General features: G+C 40.9%; 3 protein-coding genes across 8 annotated transcripts in view; 1 reads left to right on the top strand and 2 right to left on the bottom strand.

Annotated features, from left to right (window-relative positions):
* Window positions 1-4,131, top strand: part of cry3b (cryptochrome circadian regulator 3b) — a 20,337-nt gene extending 16,206 nt beyond the window's left edge. The window contains exons 10-15 of one of the 4 annotated variants that reach the window (XM_077225816.1): window positions 1,215-1,417; window positions 2,416-2,529; window positions 2,615-2,659; window positions 2,745-2,804; window positions 2,888-3,003; window positions 3,104-4,131. In XM_077225816.1, the coding sequence (XP_077081931.1) occupies window positions 1,215-1,417; window positions 2,416-2,529; window positions 2,615-2,659; window positions 2,745-2,804; window positions 2,888-3,003; window positions 3,104-3,142 (577 nt within the window). In that variant the 3' untranslated portion in view covers window positions 3,143-4,131. Of the gene's footprint in view, window positions 1-1,214; window positions 1,418-2,415; window positions 2,530-2,611; window positions 2,660-2,744; window positions 2,805-2,887; window positions 3,004-3,100 lie in introns of all 4 variants that reach the window. The other 3 variants (XM_077225815.1, XM_077225814.1, XM_077225813.1) reach the window with 3 other exon arrangements.
* A 1,044-nt stretch (window positions 4,132-5,175) lies between these two features.
* On the bottom strand, window positions 5,176-7,945 carry LOC143735672 (transmembrane protein 263-B). 2 transcript variants are annotated; one of them, XM_077225822.1, is made up of 3 exons: window positions 7,807-7,945; window positions 7,343-7,421; window positions 5,176-5,811 (listed from the first exon to the last, which is right to left on the bottom strand). In XM_077225822.1, exons 1-3 carry the CDS (start codon window positions 7,813-7,815, stop codon window positions 5,543-5,545), a joined length of 357 nt encoding a protein of 118 aa, XP_077081937.1. In that variant the 5' UTR covers window positions 7,816-7,945; the 3' UTR covers window positions 5,176-5,542. The 2 variants fall into 2 exon arrangements, with proteins under 2 accessions (XP_077081937.1, XP_077081935.1); XM_077225820.1 differs by having other exon boundaries at window positions 5,176-5,814; window positions 7,807-7,918.
* Window positions 7,946-8,398: 453 nt separating this feature from the next.
* The window catches only part of cry4 (cryptochrome circadian regulator 4), a 14,548-nt gene continuing 446 nt past the window's right edge, over window positions 8,399-22,500 (bottom strand). Inside the window, exons 2-11 of one of the 2 annotated variants that reach the window (XM_077225818.1) lie at window positions 21,093-21,518; window positions 18,978-19,094; window positions 18,530-18,674; window positions 16,862-17,002; window positions 15,876-16,046; window positions 11,566-11,706; window positions 10,438-10,589; window positions 9,282-9,379; window positions 9,097-9,207; window positions 8,399-8,980 (exon numbers count right to left, since the gene is read on the bottom strand). In XM_077225818.1, coding sequence (XP_077081933.1) covers window positions 8,808-8,980; window positions 9,097-9,207; window positions 9,282-9,379; window positions 10,438-10,589; window positions 11,566-11,706; window positions 15,876-16,046; window positions 16,862-17,002; window positions 18,530-18,674; window positions 18,978-19,094; window positions 21,093-21,505 — 1,662 coding nt within the window. In that variant the 5' untranslated portion in view covers window positions 21,506-21,518 and the 3' untranslated portion in view covers window positions 8,399-8,807. The remainder of the gene's footprint in view (window positions 8,981-9,096; window positions 9,208-9,281; window positions 9,380-10,437; window positions 10,590-11,565; window positions 11,707-15,875; window positions 16,047-16,861; window positions 17,003-18,529; window positions 18,675-18,977; window positions 19,095-21,092; window positions 21,519-22,500) is intronic. The other variant, XM_077225819.1, reaches the window with a different exon arrangement.

Consider the following 22,500-nt stretch of genomic DNA (forward strand, 5'->3'; position numbering starts at 1 on the left):
TAGGACTTTTTACTGGTAACATCAGACATTTGGCATTATCAGAACCCACAAATATTCCCCCATTGCATTATTATACATTATATTCACCATTATTTATAGTAGATTAATGTAGTACTGACACTAAAACTTTGAAAACTTGATTTTTTTCCTCACACAGAAATATTTATTTTGGGTGAATTATATACAATAAATATTGTCACTATCCATGATACATATTGATGCATTTTAGTATTGCGATATATTGTGACACCCCTACTGAGCAGTATTCACCGAATTAGACTTTCTGAATCTGAATCGAGTGTGAATAGAGGGCATGCAATTGTGATTCGAATTTAAGGAAGTACTAATAGTTTTAATAATACATAATAACACAAACTATTCCCACTTAAAAGAGCTGATTCAGTTAAAATTCACACTTAAAGGGGCTGATTCAAATCAGATTCACACTCAAAAGAGCTGATTCAGTTCAAATTCACATCCAAAAGAGCTGATTCAGATCAGATTCACACTTAAATGAGCTGATTCAGATCAGATTCACACTTAAATGAGCTGATTCAGATCAGATTCACAGTTAAAGGAGCTGATTCAGTTCATATTCTGACTCAGAAGAGCTGATTCCATTCAGATTCACACTTAAAGGAGCTGATTCAGATCAGATTCACAGTTAAAGGAGCTGATTCAGTTCATATTCTGACTCAGAAGAGCTGATTCCATTCAGATTCACACTTAAAGGAGCTGATTCAGATCAGATTCACAGTTAAAGGAGCTGATTCAGTTCATATTCTGACTCAGAAGAGCTGATTCCATTCAGATTCACACTTAAAGGAGCTGATTCAGATCAGATTCACACTCAAAGCAGCTGATTCAGATCAGATTCACACTCAAAGGAGCTGATTCAGATCAGATTCACACTCAAAGGAGCTGATTCAGATCAGATTCACACTCAAAGGAGCTGATTCAGATCAGATTCACACTTAAGGTAGATGATTCAGTTCATATTCTGACTCAGAAGAGCTGATTCCATTCAGATTCACACTTAAAGGAGCTGAATCAGTTCTGATTGACACTCTAAAGAGCTGATTCAGAACAAATTCACACAAAGGAGTTCAGTTCTGAATTCTGCTCAAGCCTCAGTTGTATCTCTTGCCGTCTGTATGTCTGTGTGCCTCTGGTTTTATGGAGGTTGTGATGCTAATCTCTCCCTTTGTTTCCAGACGTTACTTGCCTGTCCTCCGAGATTTTCCAGCCAAGTTCATCTACGACCCCTGGAACGCGCCGGAAGACGTGCAGCTTGCCGCTAAATGCGTGATCGGCGTGGACTATCCCAAACCGATGGTGAACCACGCGGAGGTCAGTCGGCTGAACATCGAGAGGATGCGGCAGATCTACCAGCAGCTCTCCAGATACCGCGGACTCAGTAAGAGCACATTCTACCTCACCGTTACCAAGTTCTCCATTTTCTCCTTCTTAGTTTCTTTTTTTAAAGTTGTAGTGTGTAAGTTTAGCAGCATCTAGTGGTGAGGTTGTGAATTGCACCGAACAGACGTTATGGTGGCCGACAGGAAGTGATGTCGTCGTCTGAGACAGCAGAGAGTAGCCAGTTCAGCAATGCGGTTTCTTTAGAAAGATAAATTCATTAATTAGGTTTACTTAATTATTCAGTAAAACTATATGTTATTGAGAATATTATTGTTACTTCTTCATCATTGTGTCAGTGTTTTATTCGCTGACTTTAGCAGCTTCTTTGCACAAAGAACAACAGAGACGAAACGCGTTTGTCCGTTCAGGGCCACCGTAGAAGCATGTCGATGTAAGCGGACCCGCGGTGTGTAGATAGAAATGGCTAATTCTAAGGTAATAAACACATAACGGTTCATTAAGTAAGGTCTTTATACACCACTGAAAACATAGTTATGTATATGATATTTCATTATATATATATATATATATTTTTTTTTTATTAAAGCAGAACGTAGAACAAAACCCAGTTAAACGAAACCATCAATATAAAAAAACACATAAATCAGAAAGTAGGATGTATGTGCAATTATGTGATCTCTATTATAAGTGTCTTGATATATATGTAGAATAATGCTCATTATATATATAATATATATATATATATATATATCTCAATAGTAATAATCAAAGATGTAATAAGGAAAAAGTAAAGCGAGAGAGAGAAAAAAAAACGCCAGAGAAGTAAATTATCAGAGGTGGTGAGGTTGAGAGGAGATGAAAAAAAAAAAAGGAGAGAGAAGATAAAAAGAAAAGAATAATATATATATTTGTACATAAATTGCAAAAGAACAAATTTATATATAATTCTTTTAAATGAAAACCCAAATAAAAAGCAGGGGGACAAGGTGGTATTGGCTCTGATCGCTTTCGTTTTCCTTCATCTTCATCCGTCAGGTCTTCTCGCCGCTGTTCCGTCTAACCACACGGAGGACGTGGGTGTAAACGAGGCCCGAGGGGCAACAGCGCCCCTTGAGCGCCAGAGGATGCCGAGCAGCGCGCCATCTCAACGTGAGTGTTTACAACCAGACGTCAACATCACATAAGTGTGTTTGAACTAAAATCAGTGAGCTGCAATGCTCTGTGTGTCCAGCAGGGGTCAGGAGAGAGCATCGTGGCTCAAGATACCGACCCTCCCTCGGTGAGTCCATCAACAACTCCTTTGGTTTATTCGATGACCCTTTGGGAAGGTTTGTTGAAAATGTTTTTGTGTTTGTCTCCTGCAGGCCACCGTACGTCGCCCTACACGAACCACGGCCACGAGTTTGCCGTCCCACAACAACCAGGTAAAAAAAAATGTGCATGAAAATATGTAATGTTTTGGAACTTCAATGGTTTGCGAATAAAGTTTGACGTTGATTTGCTTTAGGGCGTTTGAGTTGGCCGGTCGGGGGCGGGACTGGAAAGAGGGAAAGGGAGGCGGAGTATAACAGTTGCCATGGTGATAATGGCCCCTCCTCCTCAGCGCAACTAAAAGATTATGAGGTTCGTAAGAGTTTAAAACTAACAATGTTTTGCTAATTTAACAGTAGAAACGCTCAGCTCCATTTAATGCTATAAATTCCTGTTTTTTTTTCTTCAGAAGAGGTGGGAAGATGCAGGGGGCGTGGCCTTCTCTTCCTAAGCCCCGCCCACTGACGGATTCGCAAAATGTATCTTAAATTTCCCTCGCGTGTTAGGCACAAACATTCAGAGAAATTAAAAAAATATTAAACGGCTGATTCAGTCAGATTGTGGCGTAGAAAATTTTTTAACGTTTACAATTTTTTATTTATTATCCCGAATATTGATTTTAAAAATCAGATGTACTGTCGTGACTTTTCACACCAAAACGCTATATGAACGGTCTTGTTCGCTGGAGTCAGACTAATGTTCGTCTAAATGTTTTGATAGCTCTGGATTTATATTGTACTTGAGGAACACGTGAACCAAATTCCTATTGGTCGACACATTTTTGTCGCCAAATGAGAAACACGTTTTCATTGTTTCTATTCAAAATTATGTTGATTTGTTTAACGTGAACAAACTAGTAATGGTAAACAGCCGAAGAAGAACACGCATCACGCCACATTTAGACAGATCCAGATTCACTAAGTATTACCGAAGAACCGGCCTCACCTGTACATACCTGCATCTGTTGCCATGGCGATGTGAGTCACATGATCTATGTGAGTCACATGGTCCCGGGGTCGAACACGTTTGGGTCCAAACTACTTGTAACTGCATCACAGACGAAGGATTGTCTCATTTTCTGTATCAACGACTGTCTTTTGTTTAGATTGTCGTTGGAGATGAAAAACGTTTGTTTGAGTGTTTTTTGCACAGTTTACGTCATCGATCTTCCATCGCTTGCTGTACATTATTGTCACCTGTTATTTTCATCCATGTTTCCATCTCTACGTCCTCCAGCATTTTGTACATGACAGAGGTATCTTATGTAGCAGTACATTTTTACTGCCTGTGTTTTTCTACAGAATTTTCATAGCTGTTTTGAATTTTAATTATATATATATGTATATATATATACAGTACATGTATATCGTACCAGCATTTGTTTCTTAGTCTGTGTGTTGTACTCCATCATTCAGCTAATAAAAAATATTTTAACACAAATTGAACGTTGTATGTCTCTTATTGTATAGATTTTTATCGTTTTTCCATCTGGTAAATATTTACCTGCTAGCATGTCGGATCGTACATCGAATATTCTTAAATTTAAATATACAAGTTATGTGATTACTTTGTTTTTCCCGTGTGAATAAGACTGACTGCATTGATACAAAGGTAAGATATGTTCAAAGCTATTTAAACATTTCTGTGTTCAGTTAGCGTGAGAAATGTAGTAAATTTTATGGCTGACAACCAAATAATCGGCTAGCATTGCCTAATCAAGTTACTACATGTATTTTAGTTAGTAACATAACTGATTAGCCAGCTAAGCTATCGCAAACTGTTCAAGTTACTACATGCATTTCAGTTAGCAAGTTCACTGATTAGCCTGCTAAGCTATCACAACGTGTTCAAATTACTACATAAATTTCAGTTAGCAAGTTCACTGATTAGCCAGCTAAGCTATCATGTGTTGCTGCTGCTACATAGATTTCAGATAGTTAGCTAGCTGATTAGCCTGCTAAAATATCACACTCTGCATAAATAATATAGTTGTTACATAAATATTACTAAGCTAATGGATTAGCCTGTTAAGATATTATAATATACAATATTACAGTCATTTTAACCAATTAGCCTGCTTAGTTTCTGCACATAATCATATAAAAATTAATATTCAATCAAGATTCTCCTCAGATTTCTGCAACATATACTTGAGAGAGTAAATACAATTATTTTAAATTAATTGTGACTTTTCCCTCACAATTCTGACTTTTTTCTTTGCAGTTCAGAATTTATGAGATATAAACTCACAATTGTGAGGAAAAAAGTCAGAATTGTGAGATGAAAAGTCGGAATGACGCGGAAACAAGCTTCCGTACTTTACGATTTGCTTTTTGACATACAAAATGAACTAGCGTATCTAAAAATGTTTGTGTATTTTCGTCAGTATTGTACGTCATCTGCTCATAACGGATCAAACCTATGTAAAATTATCTTCTGTCCATATCTGGAGAGGTTTGAATCATTGAAAACACTTTCCCCAAAATGTTTTACATGACTTTATTAAATTCAAATAATAAAAACATTTATTAACACACAATCCAACCGATAACATCCCAGGAGAAGTCTGTTAACAGTCTAGAGAAACGCAAAATAACGTTCAAAAGCGTCACCGATAAACGTGTCTTTGGTTGCAGATCTGAGAGGATTTGAGAAAAACCCGACAGCATCAAACTGTTTATGCAGTTACAACAGTATGACGTACACAAAACACCCTTTTGCGCAAATGTCACGGACTTTGATTGGTCGAAAACAGCCGCCAACGTCTCTGTAACGTGATATTCTCGCTATTCTACCGTTTAATGGAGGACGACAAACCAACTTCCGTTATAATCTTCATCGTAATCCTGTTTCACTCTGATTTGTCTTTCCTCTTTCCTGTGACTTTATTGGCTACCGTCGAGCCGATCGACGACACGCCCCCTGCCACCGCCGAGACTCCGCCCTTCACCAGGCCGACGCCCACCGAGGGGACCGTGGTCACAGCTGATTTGGTGATCTCGTAACTTTTCCCGCCCAGCCAGGAGACTCCGCCCACTGTGGCCCCGACCACGCCCCTCACCACACCTGTCACCCGCCAAATCATCCCAGGCGGAGCTGTCGCGAGCTCCTTACCGCCATCTGCTGACGATTAAAGGAACGCTAATTAGTTATAATTATGCATAAAACATTTAACATTAATAACCAGAAATAAAACCAAAACAGATTGAAATACATGAACAGGACATATTTCATATTTTCTGATGATTAAAGGAACGTTAAGCTTAGTTATAATAATGCACCAAACATTTGTATCTAATTTTTGTTCAAATTTGCAAGAAAAAAGAAAAGAAAAATGTAAAAAAAACATAACCAAGAATAAAACCAAAACAGGGGTGAGCTATATGATCAGGATATATATTTAATATTTTCTGGAGATGTGTAGCATGCAAACGTGTATTATGCATCTCTTGCATCATCAAAACAACATTTTGTCCGAAAACAAGCATGATTTCCCAGCGCGCACAGGAACGCCTCGGAGCAGAAGCGCGTTATTCCCCAATGATCCACACAAACACTGAAATAGCCAACAGCAAATCTCACGAGAGCGACGTGTGTGTGTGTGAGAGAGAGAGAGTGTGTGTATATGTGTGTGTGTGAGAGAGAGAATGTGTGTGTGTGTGTGTGTGTGTGTGTGTGTGTGTGTGTGTGTGTGTGTGTGTGTGAGAGAGAGAATGTGTGTGTGTGTGTGAGAGAGAGAATGTGTGTGTGTGTGAGAGAGAGAATGTGTGTGTGTGTGAGAGAGAGAATGTGTGTGTGTGTGTGTGAGAGAGAGAGAATGTGTGTGAGAGAGAATGTGTGTGTGTGTGAGAGAGAGAATGTGTCTGTGTGTGTGTGTGTGAGAGAGAGAATGTGTGTGTGTGTGAGAGAGAGAGAGTGTGCGTGTGTGAGAGAGAGAATGTGTGTGTGTGTGTGTGTGTGAGAGAGAGCTTGTGTGAGAGAGTGTGTGTGAGAGAGTGTGAGTGTGTATGTGTGAGAGAGCGTCTGTGTCTGTGTGAGTGAGTGTGTGTGAGAGAGCGTCTGTGTCTGTGTGAGTGTGTGTGTGTGTTAGAGTCATAGAGTGTGTGTGTGAGAGTGAGTGTGTGTGTTAGAGAGAGTGTGAGTGTGTGTTAGAGAGAGTGTGAGTGTGTGTGTGTGTGTGTGAGAGAGAGGTAGAGAGAGAAAGAGAGTGTGTGAGAGAAAGCGTGTGTGTGTGTGTGTGTGTGTGTGTGAGAGAGAGAGAAAGAGCGCACTTGTGTGTTTTTGTTATAGAGTTTGTGAGTGTGTGTGTGTGTGTTAGAGAGTTTGTGAGTGTGTGTGTTAGAGAGTTTGAGAGTGTGTGTGTGTGTGTTAGAGAGTTTGTGAGTGTGTGTTTACTAGATAAACTGTAGTTACACAATGATCCCCAGACAGAAGCTAAATCTGTACACAAAAGTAAAAATGACTCATGAATAAAGTAAATAATGCCAGTAAAATAACACATAAATATATTATGCACATAAATTACGCATGTGTGATTTCCAGATTGCTGGTCTGAGGAGTCAGTTGATCCATGTGGAGAAGATGCGTGTTGTGTTGATGTGAAGATGTAGATATTGATGAAGTGATTATGAATTATGAATTATGAATGTACCTGCGGATGGACTGGGTTCAGTGTGTTCTTCTTCTTCTCCATATGTTTCACTCCTGGACTGAACTTCTGAATTCACACTCTACAAAACAGAGAAACCAGACTCGGAAATAATCATATTCACAAAGTTTACAAATGAATCGATTTAGTTATTTATTTATTTTATCGGAAATACAGGTGAAATGCACAGGTAAGCAGAAAAACTAGGAGATCAGAGAAAACAAATATAAAAGTAAAATTAACATAAAGAATATAAAGTGACCATATTGCAACGACATTATGAAAACATTCCACTAATAACTATAGTAAACTTTCAAACACTTTCCTGGTGATATTTTTCTCCTGTGCAATAATGTGCATCTCTCAAATGCGACTTTAAATTATATTTCTGAAAGATGCACAATCGCTCCGTAGAAAATGTTCATAAAGTGTTTATCATATGAAGTGAGATGCAGATTTCTCCTCACCTTCACCATGATTGTGCAGGTAACTTCACCGCATTCCTCTCCAGATGCGCACAGAACTCATCGGTGTGTGTGTGTGTGTGTGTGTGTGTGTGTGAAGAAACTCCACTGTGGCGACGTGGCGCTCAATCCAGACCAGGATGCGAATCAGCCGGGCTCATGAATATTCATGACGTAACGGGACGCTCGCGCAGTGCTCCTACGTGATTGGCTGAAAAGGGGGCGTATTGACTCGAGAGCGTGAGTTATGAATAGCAATCATGTTTCGTGACTGGACGCTTCGAGAAAATAAACAAGACACGTCAGAACGACCTAATTAATATTCATGAGCACCGCCTTCGCCATAGTAGGATTGTCTACTTCAACCCCCGGATCTTGCGTCACAAGAGCTGGTCAGTCAAAATCACTTTAAAACATAAGACAGCAAACACGAGAGTACATGTTGAAGATTTAACTCAAGTAGTTCATATGTATAATCTGATTTTGGTTGAATATTTGTTCCTACTCATATTGAAGTAGCTGCAACAAAAATGTCAACCAGAAAAGCTCTTAAGAGTCTATGGAATTAACAATAGCAAACAACACTTCATTAGAATTAGAGTAGTTAGAATGCTAATTTATTAGGAACCTAATTTTACATGGTAAAATTATTCATATTTATTTCCAGGTTTAATTAATCTTTGACTGTATCTGAAAAGGCTCTGTGAGGAGACTGTTACGTATCATTTTTATTTACATGACGAAGCTCATTTCAACACAATTTATCTGTTATTTGGCATAGCATAGACATGATATTTAATGACTGACAAACAAATGTGTATTAGAAATACTTTCAAGTTTCATAATTTACCTTATTTGGTTAACAAAAACTCTCATGTACAAAGAAAAACACACCAGTTCAAACAAGCAACACCCAGTATGTTTGTTTGACAGATTAATAGAGTTCAAATGACGTGCGACATCATGCGGTTCCGTTCGGTATGTCACATGATCCTCGAGGACAGTCATGTGACATCTTCGCTGAGCCGCACAGTCTCTGGTGTCCAGCTGGAGGGGCGGGACTTATGATCAGTGCTGTCACTCAAATGTTTAGACCTGCTGCGTGGCTCCGCCCCCTCTAGAAGCTCCTCCTGCAACTCACGCTTAAGCCCCGCCTCCATCGGGTCATCTGTCACATCTGCGAGGAGATCAAACCAAGTCAGTGTTTATGATAATTTGATGGTGTTTTATAGCTATTTAAAGATTGAACACTCAGCTAAATGTCTCAAAAGCATATTTTTTTTAGTGTTTTACCTCGCGTGAGTTCTGCCGTTTTCTGCTGCTCCGTGCGCACCTGACGCATCAAATCCAGGTTCCTCTGACTCGCCTCTGTGTGGCACACCATGGGACCAGGATAGTCCTTACCTGCACACACACGGGTTATTTTAACATTACTAAACCCCAGTCGCAGCGATGGGTTAGTTAGCGTCTTTGCGTACCGATGATGCAGCCGGCGCTCAGCTGGACGTCTTTAGGCGCTTTCCACGGCTCGTAAATATACTGAGAGGGGAAGTTCTTCAGCACCGGCAGGTACTTCCTATAGATCCAACACAGAATGTCATGAATATTAAACGACTGGTGAGTGTGGCAGATCAAACGCAGAACCTCATGAATATTAAACGGCGATGGGCATGGCAGAGCAAACACAGAATATAACGAATATTAAACTGGTGGGCGAGGCAAACTTAATTTAAAACAAATAATTTAACAGTGGTGCGTGTGGCAGATAATCATGAATATCAAACAACGGTGGGAGTGTCAGAACATCATGAATATTAAACAGCGGTGGGTGTGACAGATAATCATAAATACTAAACAGCGGTGGGCGTGCAAAACATCATGAAATTTAAACAGCGGTGGGCGTGGCAGAAGATCATGAAAATTAAACAGTGGTGGGCGTGGCAGAACACCATGAATATTAAACAGCGGTGGGCGTGGCAAAAAAATCATGAATATTAAACAGCGGTGGGTGTGACGGATAATCATAAACACTAAACAGCGGTGGGCGTGGCAGAACACCATGAATATTAAACAGTGGTGGGCGTGGCAGAATACCATGAATATTAAACAGCAGTGGGCGTGGCAGAACACCATGAATATTAAACAGCGGTTGGCGTGGCAAAAAAATCATGAATATTAAACAGCGGTGGGTGTGACAGATAATCATAAACACTAAACAGCGGTGGGCGTGGCAGAACACCATGAATATTAAACAGTGGTGGGCGTGACAGAACATCATGAATATTAAACAGTGGTGGGCGTGACAGAACATCATGAATATTAAACAGTGGTGGGCGTGGCAGAACATCATGAATATTAAACAGTGGTGGGCGTGGCAGAACATCATGAATATTAAACAGTGGTGGGCGTGACAGAACATCATGAATATTAAACAGTGGTGGGCGTGGCAGAACATCATGAATATTAAACAGCGTTGGGTGTGACAGATAATCATAAATACTAAACAGCGGTGGGCGTGGCAGAACTCCATGAATATTAAACAGCGGTGGGCGTGGCAGAACATCATGAATATTAAACAGTGGTGAGAATGGCAAATCAAACTATTTTGCTTGTGTGGAGTGAGCGTGATCATACCTCAGATACTGTCCTTGAGGGTCAGTCCGACGACCGAAACGCACCGGGCAGAAGATCCTGGTGTATTTGTGGAAGAACGCGCTGGCGGACAACCACATCCAGTTCCCAGCGTTCAAGCTGTAGTCCGCATCCAACAGGAACTCCTCGAACACCTGAGAACAGACACGGAGGCGGCTGAAAGACCTGTACGCATGACTCAATAGGGGGTTTCGCACTGGGTAGTTATAGGAACTCGCCACTAGGGTGGATCCCAGAGAACTAATGATTCGTATAGGAACGTTTTCCTGGTTGCGTTCGCAGCGCCAGTAGGAACTCTGAGTGACGTGACACACGCTTGTTGTTGAGACTTTTATTTTGACGGAGCTGAGAACGACTGAACACACAGTGCTCACATTCTCCGTGTTCATTAGTTTATGATCTGCCTAACAGTCCTGTCTAATACACTATTAGAGCTGTTATACATAGAAAGTAGACAGTAATAAAGTTATTAGCGTATGCGTGTTTGATGTCCAGTGTTGCTGGGCAGAAATACATAATCGTGTTTCTCTTGGTCTCCTCAAAGTTGCGTTGGATTTTCTCCTCAGCGTAAAGATTAAGAGCTTCATCTATCACTGTTTTACATGTTTGTGGAGTAAATATATAGGCTATAATCTGTGTGTTTACACTATGGTTTGTAAAAATGGCGGGTGTTGGTGTTTGGCGTGCGTTCGGCCAATCAGGAACAGTAACGTCACGGATAGTTCCTATAGCGCTGGTTTAGACCGACTCTGAAGTAGGAGTAAATTAGTTCCTCCAAAAGGAGTTCCTAGAAGTAAAATCGTTCCTAGTTCCTGCGGTGCGAACACGCCAACATCCGGGAACTCCCGCCAATAGTTCTAGCAACTATGAGAAGGATCCTCCGGTGCGAAAGCCCCTACACACACACACACAAACACACACACACACACACACACAAACACACACACAAACACACACACACACACACACACCCCAATAGGTTCCAAAGTGCAGTATAGAATACATAGAAATTACAACACATTATCAAAAGCTAAGGAAAATAAAATAAAGTTTTAACTCCCTCAGAAATGACCCTAGAGTAGGAGATACCCATAATGCACCTCACCGCACCTTCATGCCCTCCTCCCAGCTGATCCACAGGTCTCCCCGGGTCAGGAAACAGGCCACGGCGTGTCGGGCCAGATGATGGATCCAGCCCTCCTGACGCAGCTGGGTCATGATGGCGTCGACCCAGGGGAACCCGGTGCGGGCCTGAGGAGGAGAGAGTTACGGACGCCACACAAACCCAAGAGTACAGACCCGAGTCCTGCACACGTGCGGGTACCCGACGGGCGGCACGCTGATATTTGATGCAACGGTCGGAATAATGTTTACGTGTTGGGTCGGACGCGGGTCCAATAGACCCCATTTTCAGTAAGTTAACATGGAGACGTTTTTATGTGGGCGCAGCTTAGGCGGAGGCAGAACGATTCCCCTGGCCGATTCACTAACGCCGTGTGTCCACCAAAGCGTTTTTTTTCACGCAGCTGGCGTATTTTTCCAACTGTTTTCAATGATAGCACCGTGTTTCCTTAACGCCATGAGCGTAACGAGGCGCTATGTGTTTTTTACATAGTGAAGCGCTGAGCAGCTGGCGTTATTTACTGGTCGTCGAGAGTTGAAGAATGTCCAACTTTGGGTAAAACGCAGCGTTCATCACTGTCACTTTTTACCGAACCGTCCAATCACAGTGCAGGAGGGGCGGGACTAATACCACACCGACCAACCGCCGTTCAACGTCAACAGAAGACAACAACAAGCATAATAACGGAACAAAATAATTTAAAACAAGAGCCAGAGAAACTACGTTACATTGTATCGACATTTTAATATAAAATCAACACAGAAACAAAATATGTGTGAAATGAGACACGAATAACACTTTCGCGGATATTGCGTATCATAACAAGCAAACTATCTCAACTGAAAAAACGCTGCGCTGCCAAAACGCTCTCAAGCGCCCATAGCTAAGCGTTTTCAGCAGAGCGCCTAGCGTTTTCAGCTGGCTAAAAATGCTTTGGTGGACACGCGGCCCAATGCTAGTTAGCAAGTTTTGTTAGCTTGTTTTTTAACAATTACTGGAGAAAATCTGATTTTATGTTAATGTGTAAGGTCACACACTCGTTAAAGGCTTCAAATTACAGCGCTGAGCGTTGTAGCAAATCACGCTCCATCTGATTGAAACTATAGTGATTATATTAAAGAGAGCGCGCTTTGCTCGATTTATGTATTTAATATATTCACAATTTGAATAAAAGTTTTAGCCTAATTGCTTAAGAATGCCTAATGTTGGTTGTATTGCTTGAGTTAGGCTACATGAGAAAATGATCTTTGTCTAACGTTACCTCATGTCGGAGATTAAACGCAGGTCCGGTTCTTATGTCAAACGGGACTAAGATTAGTCAAGTCAAGTCACCTTTATTTATAGCGCTTTTTTTCAATAAAGATTGTTTGAAAGCATCTTTACAGAGATAACAGGAAAATAATGTTGTAATAATATTGTTAAATATAAAGTTAAATGTCCCCAACTAAGCAAGCCAAAAGCCAATGGCCCCTTCTGTTAAATGGATAGTTCACCCAAAAATGTAAATTCTGTCAGTATTTACTCTCCCTCATGTTGTTCAACCCCGTAAGACCTTCGTTCATCTTCAGAACACGAATTAAGATATTTGTGATTAAATCTGAGAGCTGGATCACTCCTCCATAGGCTTCTAAGGGATTGAAACTTGTTCCCCGAAAAGTTATTAAAGACATCGTTAAAATAGTCCAAGTGACTACAGTGGCTCAATCTTAAGTTTATCAAGCGACGAGAATACTTTTTGTGCGCAAAAAAACAATAAAAATAACGACTTTATTTCAACTATTGATTTCCTTCTCTGTGGGCCTCGAGTGAGTTCACTAGTGTAACAGCGCAGCGCTTCTGTGTTGTACGTCACACGCATCACACACATGACCAGCGTCGGCCAATAGTGAGCCTAGGTGTGACATAGCTCTAAGCTATCACACTACGCTATCTCACTACGCTATCACACTACGCTATCTCACTACGCTATCACACTACGCTATCACACTACGCTATCACACTACGCTATCACACTACGCTATCTCACTACGCTATCACACTACGCTATCACACTACGCTATCTCACTACGCTATCACACTACGCTATCACACTACGCTATCTCACTACGCTATCACACTACGCTATCACACTACGCTATCACACTACGCTATCACACTACGCTATCTCACTACGCTATCACACTACGCTATCACACTACGCTATAACACTACGCTATCACACTACGCTATCACACTACGCTGTCGCACTACGCTGTCACACTGTCACACTACGCTATCACACTACGCTGTCACACTACGCTGTCACACTACGCTGTCGCACTGTCACACTACGCTATCTCACTACGCTATAACACTACGCTATCACACTACGCTATCACACTACGCTGTCACACTACGCTGGAACACTACGCTATCTCACTACGCTATCTCACTACGCTATCTCAATACGCTGTCACACTACGCTGTCACACTACGCTGTCACACTACGCTGTCACACTACGCTGTCACACTACGCTGTCACACTACGCTATCTCACTACGCTATCTCAATACGCTGTCACACTAACCTGTCACACTACGCTGTCACACTACGCTGTCACACTACGCTGTCACACTACGCTATCTCACTACGCTATCACACTACGCTGTCACACTACGCTATCACACTACGCTATCACACTACGCTATCACACTGTCACACTACGCTATCTCACTACGCTATCACACTACGCTGTCACACTGTCACACTACGCTATCTCACTACGCTATCACACTACGCTGTCACACTACGCTATCACACTACGCTGTCACACTGTCACACTACGCTATCTCACTACGCTATCACACTACGCTATCTCACTACGCTATCACACTACGCTGTCACACTGTCACACTACGCTATCTCACTACGCTATCACACTACGCTATCACACTACGCTATCACACTACGCTGTCACACTACGCTGTCACACTACGCTATCTCACTACGCTATCTCAATACGCTGTCACACTACGCTGTCACACTACGCTGTCACACTACGCTGTCACACTACGCTGTCACACTACGCTATCTCACTACGCTATCTCACTACGCTATCTCAATACGCTGTCACACTAACCTGTCACACTACGCTGTCACACTACGCTGTCACACTACGCTGTCACACTACGCTATCTCACTACGCTATCACACTACGCTGTCACACTACGCTATCACACTACGCTATCACACTACGCTATCTCACTACGCTATCACACTACGCTATCACAATACGCTATCACACTACGCTATCTCACTACGCTATCACACTACGCTATCACACTACGCTATCACACTACGCTATCACACTACGCTATCTCACTACGCTATCACACTACGCTATCACACTACGCTATCTCACTACGCTATCACACTACGCTATCACACTACGCTATCACACTACGCTACCACACTACGCTATCACACTACGCTATCACACTACGCTATCACACTACGCTATCACACTACGCTAACACACTACGCTATCACACTACGCTAACTGACTCGAGGCCCACAGAGAAGGAAATCAATAGGTGAAATAAAGTCGTTATTTTTGTTTGTTTTTGCGCACAGAAAGTATTCTCGTCGTTTGATAAACTTAAGATTGAGCCTATAGAGCGAATTATGTGCCAAAATTAAACAAACAAATCCAGCATTTTGCAAACAAACTCGATTTGCTTTGCAAAGGAAAAATCGACTCGCAAACAAACAGAAAGCAATTTGCAAAAACAAAGGTCAATTTGAGCGAAAATGCAGTGGAGTAACCGATATTGTGTTTTACAAATATAAATAAATGATCCTTGATAAATACAAACCATCCTACAAATTTCATGTAACTTTAGAACAAATACCAAATCTATAGTGCATACAAATGCATATCTGTCTGTTTGTGAAAAAAAGTGTTTGCGAGTCGATTTTTTCTTTGCAAAGAAGATCGAGTTTGTTTGCAAAATGCTGGATTTGTTTGTTTAATTTTGGAACATAATTCGCTCCATATGAGCCACTGTAGTCACTTGGACTATTTTAACGATGTCTTTAATAACTTTTCGGGGAACAAGTTTCAATCCCTTAGAAGCCTATGGAGGAGTGATCCAGCTCTCAGATTTAATCAAAAATATCTTAATTTGTGTTCCGAAGATGAACGAAGGTCTTACGGGGTTGAACAACATGAGGGAGAGTAAATACTGACAGAATTTACATTTTTGGGTGAACTATCCCTTTAATAACTGCGGGCTCGTGCAGGAGTTACGGTTCTTACGGTTCTCCACTTCTCCAGAGACTCGGGCTCGTGGTACCAGTGGATCTGCAGACAGATCGGGTTCCCCTCCATCTTGGTGAAGTTTGGCGTCGCGGACGCAGCGGTGTAGAAGAACTCGCGCCACAGAAGCTGTCCCTGAAGAGACACGGGCGGCAGCGAGTGGTTCCTCGACTGCGGATGGAGAGCGGCAGGGGACACTCAATGACAATCTGATGTTAAACAACACTTCTTATGTTTCAGTAAAACACTGTTGACTTTCAGAAGCTGTAAGGATGTTTTCTTGTCACAAAAAGAACGTGAAACACGTATGTAGGTTATATCATTTTAAAAGATAATTTAAGTTTATTTTACACACTTTAAGCATTATCGTATCGTATATCGCATCGCGCAGCCCTAGAAAGTCTACAAGAGAACATCAGCAGGACTGAAATAATTTTTCCCTGAAATAGTGTTTTTTTTCTGGCAACTGATTTTTTATCTTATTTTAACCAATAGCCATGAAAAGAAACCGTGTCATGTAAAAGCTGTTAAAAGCTGAACTCATTATTCTATTGTTGCCCCCCCGTCCTTTTTTCTGAAGACTACAGTGGTCACCCTACCTCAGGAACTGTGGACACTTGTGTAGAAGTTCAACATGATGAGATGATCAATGTAACTCCACAATAACCACATAAATGTCTCCAGAAACTCTTGCTGAGTCTCTCCGTAAGGCTGCACTCGCTACTGGTTATTCTGGGATTCTGGATGAGTGAGATTGGGCTGTTTTGTTATTGCCGGAGTTTCTGAAGCTCCGCCCTCTTCTGAACGGAGGCGGAGCTAAAGCTCATTTGAATTTAAAGGGACACACACACACACCCAAAAGTGTCCATTTTGACATGCTATAATAAATGATCTTGGGGAATTATGAGCTGAAGTTTCACAGACACCATAGATTTATATTGCATCTGGTGAACAGGGGCGTATTTGAGCTTTACGGAGTCTGTGACCTGTGCGTAGACGCTGCTGAGTCTGTGGTAGAAGGTTCGCACCGACAGACAGCCGAGGCTCAGGTACGGGCTGAGCGCTGTAGTGCTGGGCAGGAGAGAGTTCGGCACCGTACGCGGCTTCGAGAAACCTGACAACCATCCCTACACACACACACACACTCACACACACACACACACACACACACACACACACACACACTCACACACACACACACACACACACACACACACACACACACACACTCACACACACACACACACACACACACACACACACACACACACACACACACACACACACACACACTCACACACACACACACACACACACACACACACACACACACACACACACACACACACACACACACACACACACACACACACACACACACACACACACTCACACACACACACACACACACACACACACACACACACACACACACACACACACACACACACACACACTCACGTCACTCCTGAACCAATCAGATTCATGCATTGATATTTTTCGTTCATGTAAGACTTTGTTTCCTTGTGATACACATCGGTTTTATTTTAGAATAATTTACTGAGTATATACTATTATAGTATTTATTAATATTTAGAATTAGATTTATTCATTTTGATTTATTGTTTAAGTTAAGTTTAATTTTTGTATTAGTTTGATACATTTCTATGTATCTTTAAAAAAATGTAATACAGTTTTAGTAATTTTTGTACTTTCACTTAACTTTATTTCAGTTTGTTACTAAAGCAACATTTCTACCTCTCAAGTAAATGTTTTTAAGTTTTCCATCTAATATTTATATTTTACATTATTTTAGTTTTATTTAAATTACCAATAATGATTTTTAATAGTTTTATTTAAAAATAACAACTCTTTTAAAATTTTAAATTAAATAATAAATTAAATTAAATATCAACTAAATTAATTTTTGTACCTTAAACGTATTTATATTCAATTAGTTGGTAACATTTACATTTTTTTTTATCAAATATAGGTTTTTCAACAAATATTAATATTTGACTTTATTTCAGCTTTATTTCAATGACCAAAAACAAATTGTAATACTTGTATTTTTAGTTAACAATAACAAAACACACTTATTTAAAATATTTCTATTTAGCTTTGATCATTTTTTATTTCAGTTTAGTTTTAGTAATTATAAAACTTTAACTTATTTTATTTCAGTTAGTTGCCAAGGCAACATTTCAAATATTTATTTCAGTTCTTCATGTTAAATTTCTATTTGACTTAATTTCAGCTTTATTTCAGTTACCAACAGTGATTATCAGTCTTTCTAATGACTCAGTGAATGACTCAGTGAATGAATCAGTGAATGACTCAGTGAATGAATCAGTGAATGACTCAGTGAATGACTCAGTGAAGGACTCAGTGAATGACTCAGTGAATGAATCCGTGAGTGAATCAGTGAGTGAATGACTCAGTGATTGAATCAGTGAATGACTTAGTGATTGAATCAGTGAATGACTCAGTGAATGAATTAGTGAGTGAATGACTCAGTGAATGACTCAGTGAATGACTCAGTGAATGACTCAGTGAATGACTCAGAAGAGTGTAATGTCTGTGCTGAATGGCACCTGACTCTGGAAGTGTGTGTGGAGTCTCACCTGACTCTTGAAGTGTGTGTGGAGTCTCACCTGACTCTGGAAGTGTGTGTGGAGTCTCTGGAGCGCGTGTGTCTCTCCGCCGGGGAACAGTGTGTCCGACTGAACCTCCAGCCCCAGATCGACCAGAGACGGCACGCCGTACGCCAGCTCGGGATCCACAGGGGTCGGGCATCTCCTGCACACACACTCACACCGATCACCAACAGGGTATTACCATGAAACATGTAGAAAACATGGAGTTCCATCATGATAAGTCCAACATAAGGATCGGTCACAGATTCTCCCGTCTCCATCTGCGATTCATTCCCACACACACTTGGCAGACTGAAGAACAATCTGCTCGATGAGAGCGTCAGACACAACACACACACACACACATACATACACACACACACACACACACACACACACACACACACACACACACACACACACACACACACACACACACACACACACAGAGACAGTCGGTCCTTACAGGAAGTCCTCAGCGCTGGCGTCACGGCACGGTTTCTCTGGCTCGCCCAAAACTGACAGAACTTGCAGGAACTTCTTGTACGTGAGCGGAGGAGAGCCGCCGTTAGCCTGAACGATCCTGGAGAGAAGCAGAAACATGCGATACAGCGATAGTTCACCCGAAGATGAAGATCAGCCCATGATTTAGTCTCCCTCAACTCATCCTAGGTGTGTATGACATTCTTCTTTCAGACGAATACAATCAGTCCTGGCTCTTCCAAGCTTTATAATGGCAGTGAATGACTGTTTTTGTTTAGAAGTCCATAAAAGTGGATCTATCCATATTTTATGATGGACAGATGCACTTTTATGAAGGACAGATGCACTTTTATGAAGGACAGATGCACTTTTATGATGGACAGATGCACTTTTATGATGGACGGATGCACTTTTATGATGGATAGATGCACTTTTATGATGGATAGATGCACTTTTATGATGGACAGATGCACTTTTATGATGGATAGATGCACTTTTATGATGGACAGATGCACTTTTATGATGGACAGATGCACTTTTATGATGGATAGATGCACTTTTATGATGGATAGGTGCACTTTTATGATGGACAGATGCACTTTTATGATGGACAGATGCACTTTTATGATGGACGGATGCACTTTTATGATGGACGGATGCACTTTTATGATGGATAGATGCACTTTTATGATGGATAGATGCACTTTTATGATGGACAGATGCACTTTTATGATGGATAGATGCACTTTTATGATGGACAGATGCACTTTTATGATGGACAGATGCACTTTTATGATGGATAGATGCACTTTTATGATGGATAGAAGCACTTTTATGATGGATAGATGCACTTTTATGATGGACAGATGCACTTTTATGATGGATAGATGCACTTTTATGATGGACAGATGCACTTTTATGATGGATAGAAGCACTTTTATGATGGATAGATGCACTTTTATGATGGATAGATGCACTTTTATGATGGATAGAAGCACTTTTATGATGGATAGATGCACTTTTATGATGGACAGATGCACTTTTATGATGGATAGATGCACTTTTATGATGGACAGATGCACTTTTATGATGGATAGATGCACTTTTATGATGGACAGATGCACTTTTATGATGGACAGATGCACTTTTATGATGGATAGATGCACTTTTATGATGGATAGATGCACTTTTATGATGGACAGATGCACTTTTATGATGGACAGATGCACTTTTATGATGGACGGATGCACTTTTATGATGGACGGATGCACTTTTATGATGGACAGATGCACTTTTATGATGGACAGATGCACTTTTATGATGGACAGATGCACTTTTATGATGGACGGATGCACTTTTATGATGAATAGATGCACTTTTATGATGGACAGATGCACTTTTATGATGGATAGATGCACTTTTATGATGGATAGATGCACTTTTATGATGGACAGATGCACTTTTATGATGGACAGATGCACTTTTATGATGGACAGATGCACTCTTATGATGGATAGATGCACTTTTATGATGGACAGATGCACTTTTATGATGGACGGATGCACTTTTATGATGGACAGATGCACTTTTATGATGGACGGATGCACTTTTATGATGGACGGATGCACTTTTATGATGGACAGATGCACTTTTATGATGGACGGATGCACTTTTATGATGGACAGATGCACTTTTATGATGGATAGATGCACTTTTATGATGGACAGATGCACTTTTATGATGGACGGATGCACTTTTATGATGGACAGATGCACTTTTATGATGGACGGATGCACTTTTATGATGGACAGATGCACTTTTATGATGGACGGATGCACTTTTATGATGGATAGATGCACTTTTATGATGATAGATGCACTTTTATGATGGACGGATGCACTTTTATGATGGATAGATGCACTTTTATGATGGACAGATGCACTTTTATGATGGACAGATGCACTTTTATGATGGATAGATGCACTTTTTGACTTGAGGGAGAGTAAATCATGGGCTAGCTTAAATTTTTTGCTGAACTATCCCTCTAACGCGTTAATCACACTGTTCTTTGCAAATGAACCCTCGTCGTGCCGCGCACCTCTGGACGTCGTATAGCGTGTGCGACACACACGTGTGCGTTTGCAGTCCGCGTTCTTCCGCGAGCGCTTGTATCTCCCGCTCCACGTGGGCGTGATACGGCTCCACCTCGGTATCGTAGCTGATCTGCGTGATGCTCCAGCGGGTCACGAGGTCACACAGGACCGTAGCCGTCGAGCCGCGCAGGACGTAGAGCCGCGAGCCTAGCGCACGCAGACGTGTGTCCAGATCCTCCAGGCTCTGCAGGATGAAGCGCCAGCGGGTCGAGCTCACGGGCGTCGTCTCCTCGAGGAGCGCGCGGTCCAGCACGAACACGGGGAACAGCGCGGCGGACGAGGCTAGCGCCCCCTGCAGGCCGGGGTTATCGTGCAGACGCAGGCCTTTGCGGAACAGGTGGATGGTGCGGTGGCTCATGATGAACGAGAGTCTGAAACAGAGGCATTCCAACAAGCGCCCAAACATGATATTACTAGGGTAAATGTAAAAAAAAACATGGAATAATAATCATACTGAGGCCCAAAACATGGTATTACCATCAAGATACTGTCCAAAACATAGTATTATCATGGTAAATGTTAAAAACATGGTATTTCAATAATGATAAGGTCTAAAACATGGTATTACCATGGCCAATGACAACAACAAAAAACATGCCATTGCCATCAAAATACGGACCAAAACCTACTATTACTATGGTAAATGTAAGAAATCATGGAATAATAACATGGTATTACCATGGCCAATGACAAAAAAACATGCCATTACCATTAAGATACGGTCCAAAACATGGTATTACTATGGTAAATGTAAGAAATCATGGAATAATAACATGATATTACCATGGCCAATGACAAAAAAACATGCCATTACCATTAAGATACGGTCCAAAACATGTTATTACTATGGTAAATGTAAAATACATGTCATTTCCATCATAAAGTTGAAAACAGGGCATTACCATGGACAGAAAACATGGAATTACATTCACAATAAGGCCCAAAACATGGTATTACCATGGTAAATGTAAAAAAACATAGCATTTCCATCATAATAAGGTTGAAAACAAGGTATTACCATGGTAAATAAATAAAAAACATGGAATTACATTCACAATAAGGCCTAAAACATGGTATAAACACATTGTAAATGTAAAAACCAGGGTTTTGCCATAATTATAAGGTTCAAATTAAGCTATTACCAAGGTAAATATAAAAATCATGGTATTTTCTATGGTATTACTTTGGTAAATGCAAAAAGCACGGCATTACCATCACAATTTGGTCAAAACACATGGTATTACCATGGTAAATGTTAAAAAGCATGGTATTATTTCTATGGTGGTGTCCAAAACATTGTTGGCAAATGTCCAAAACATGACAATGGTACATGTGCATTAATTGAGACAAATC

The sequence above is a fragment of the Siphateles boraxobius genome, unplaced genomic scaffold, assembly GCF_051911475.1.
Source record: "Siphateles boraxobius isolate OS27281-9 unplaced genomic scaffold, OSU_SipBor_1 13, whole genome shotgun sequence".
Classification (NCBI taxonomy): domain Eukaryota; kingdom Metazoa; phylum Chordata; class Actinopteri; order Cypriniformes; family Leuciscidae; genus Siphateles; species Siphateles boraxobius.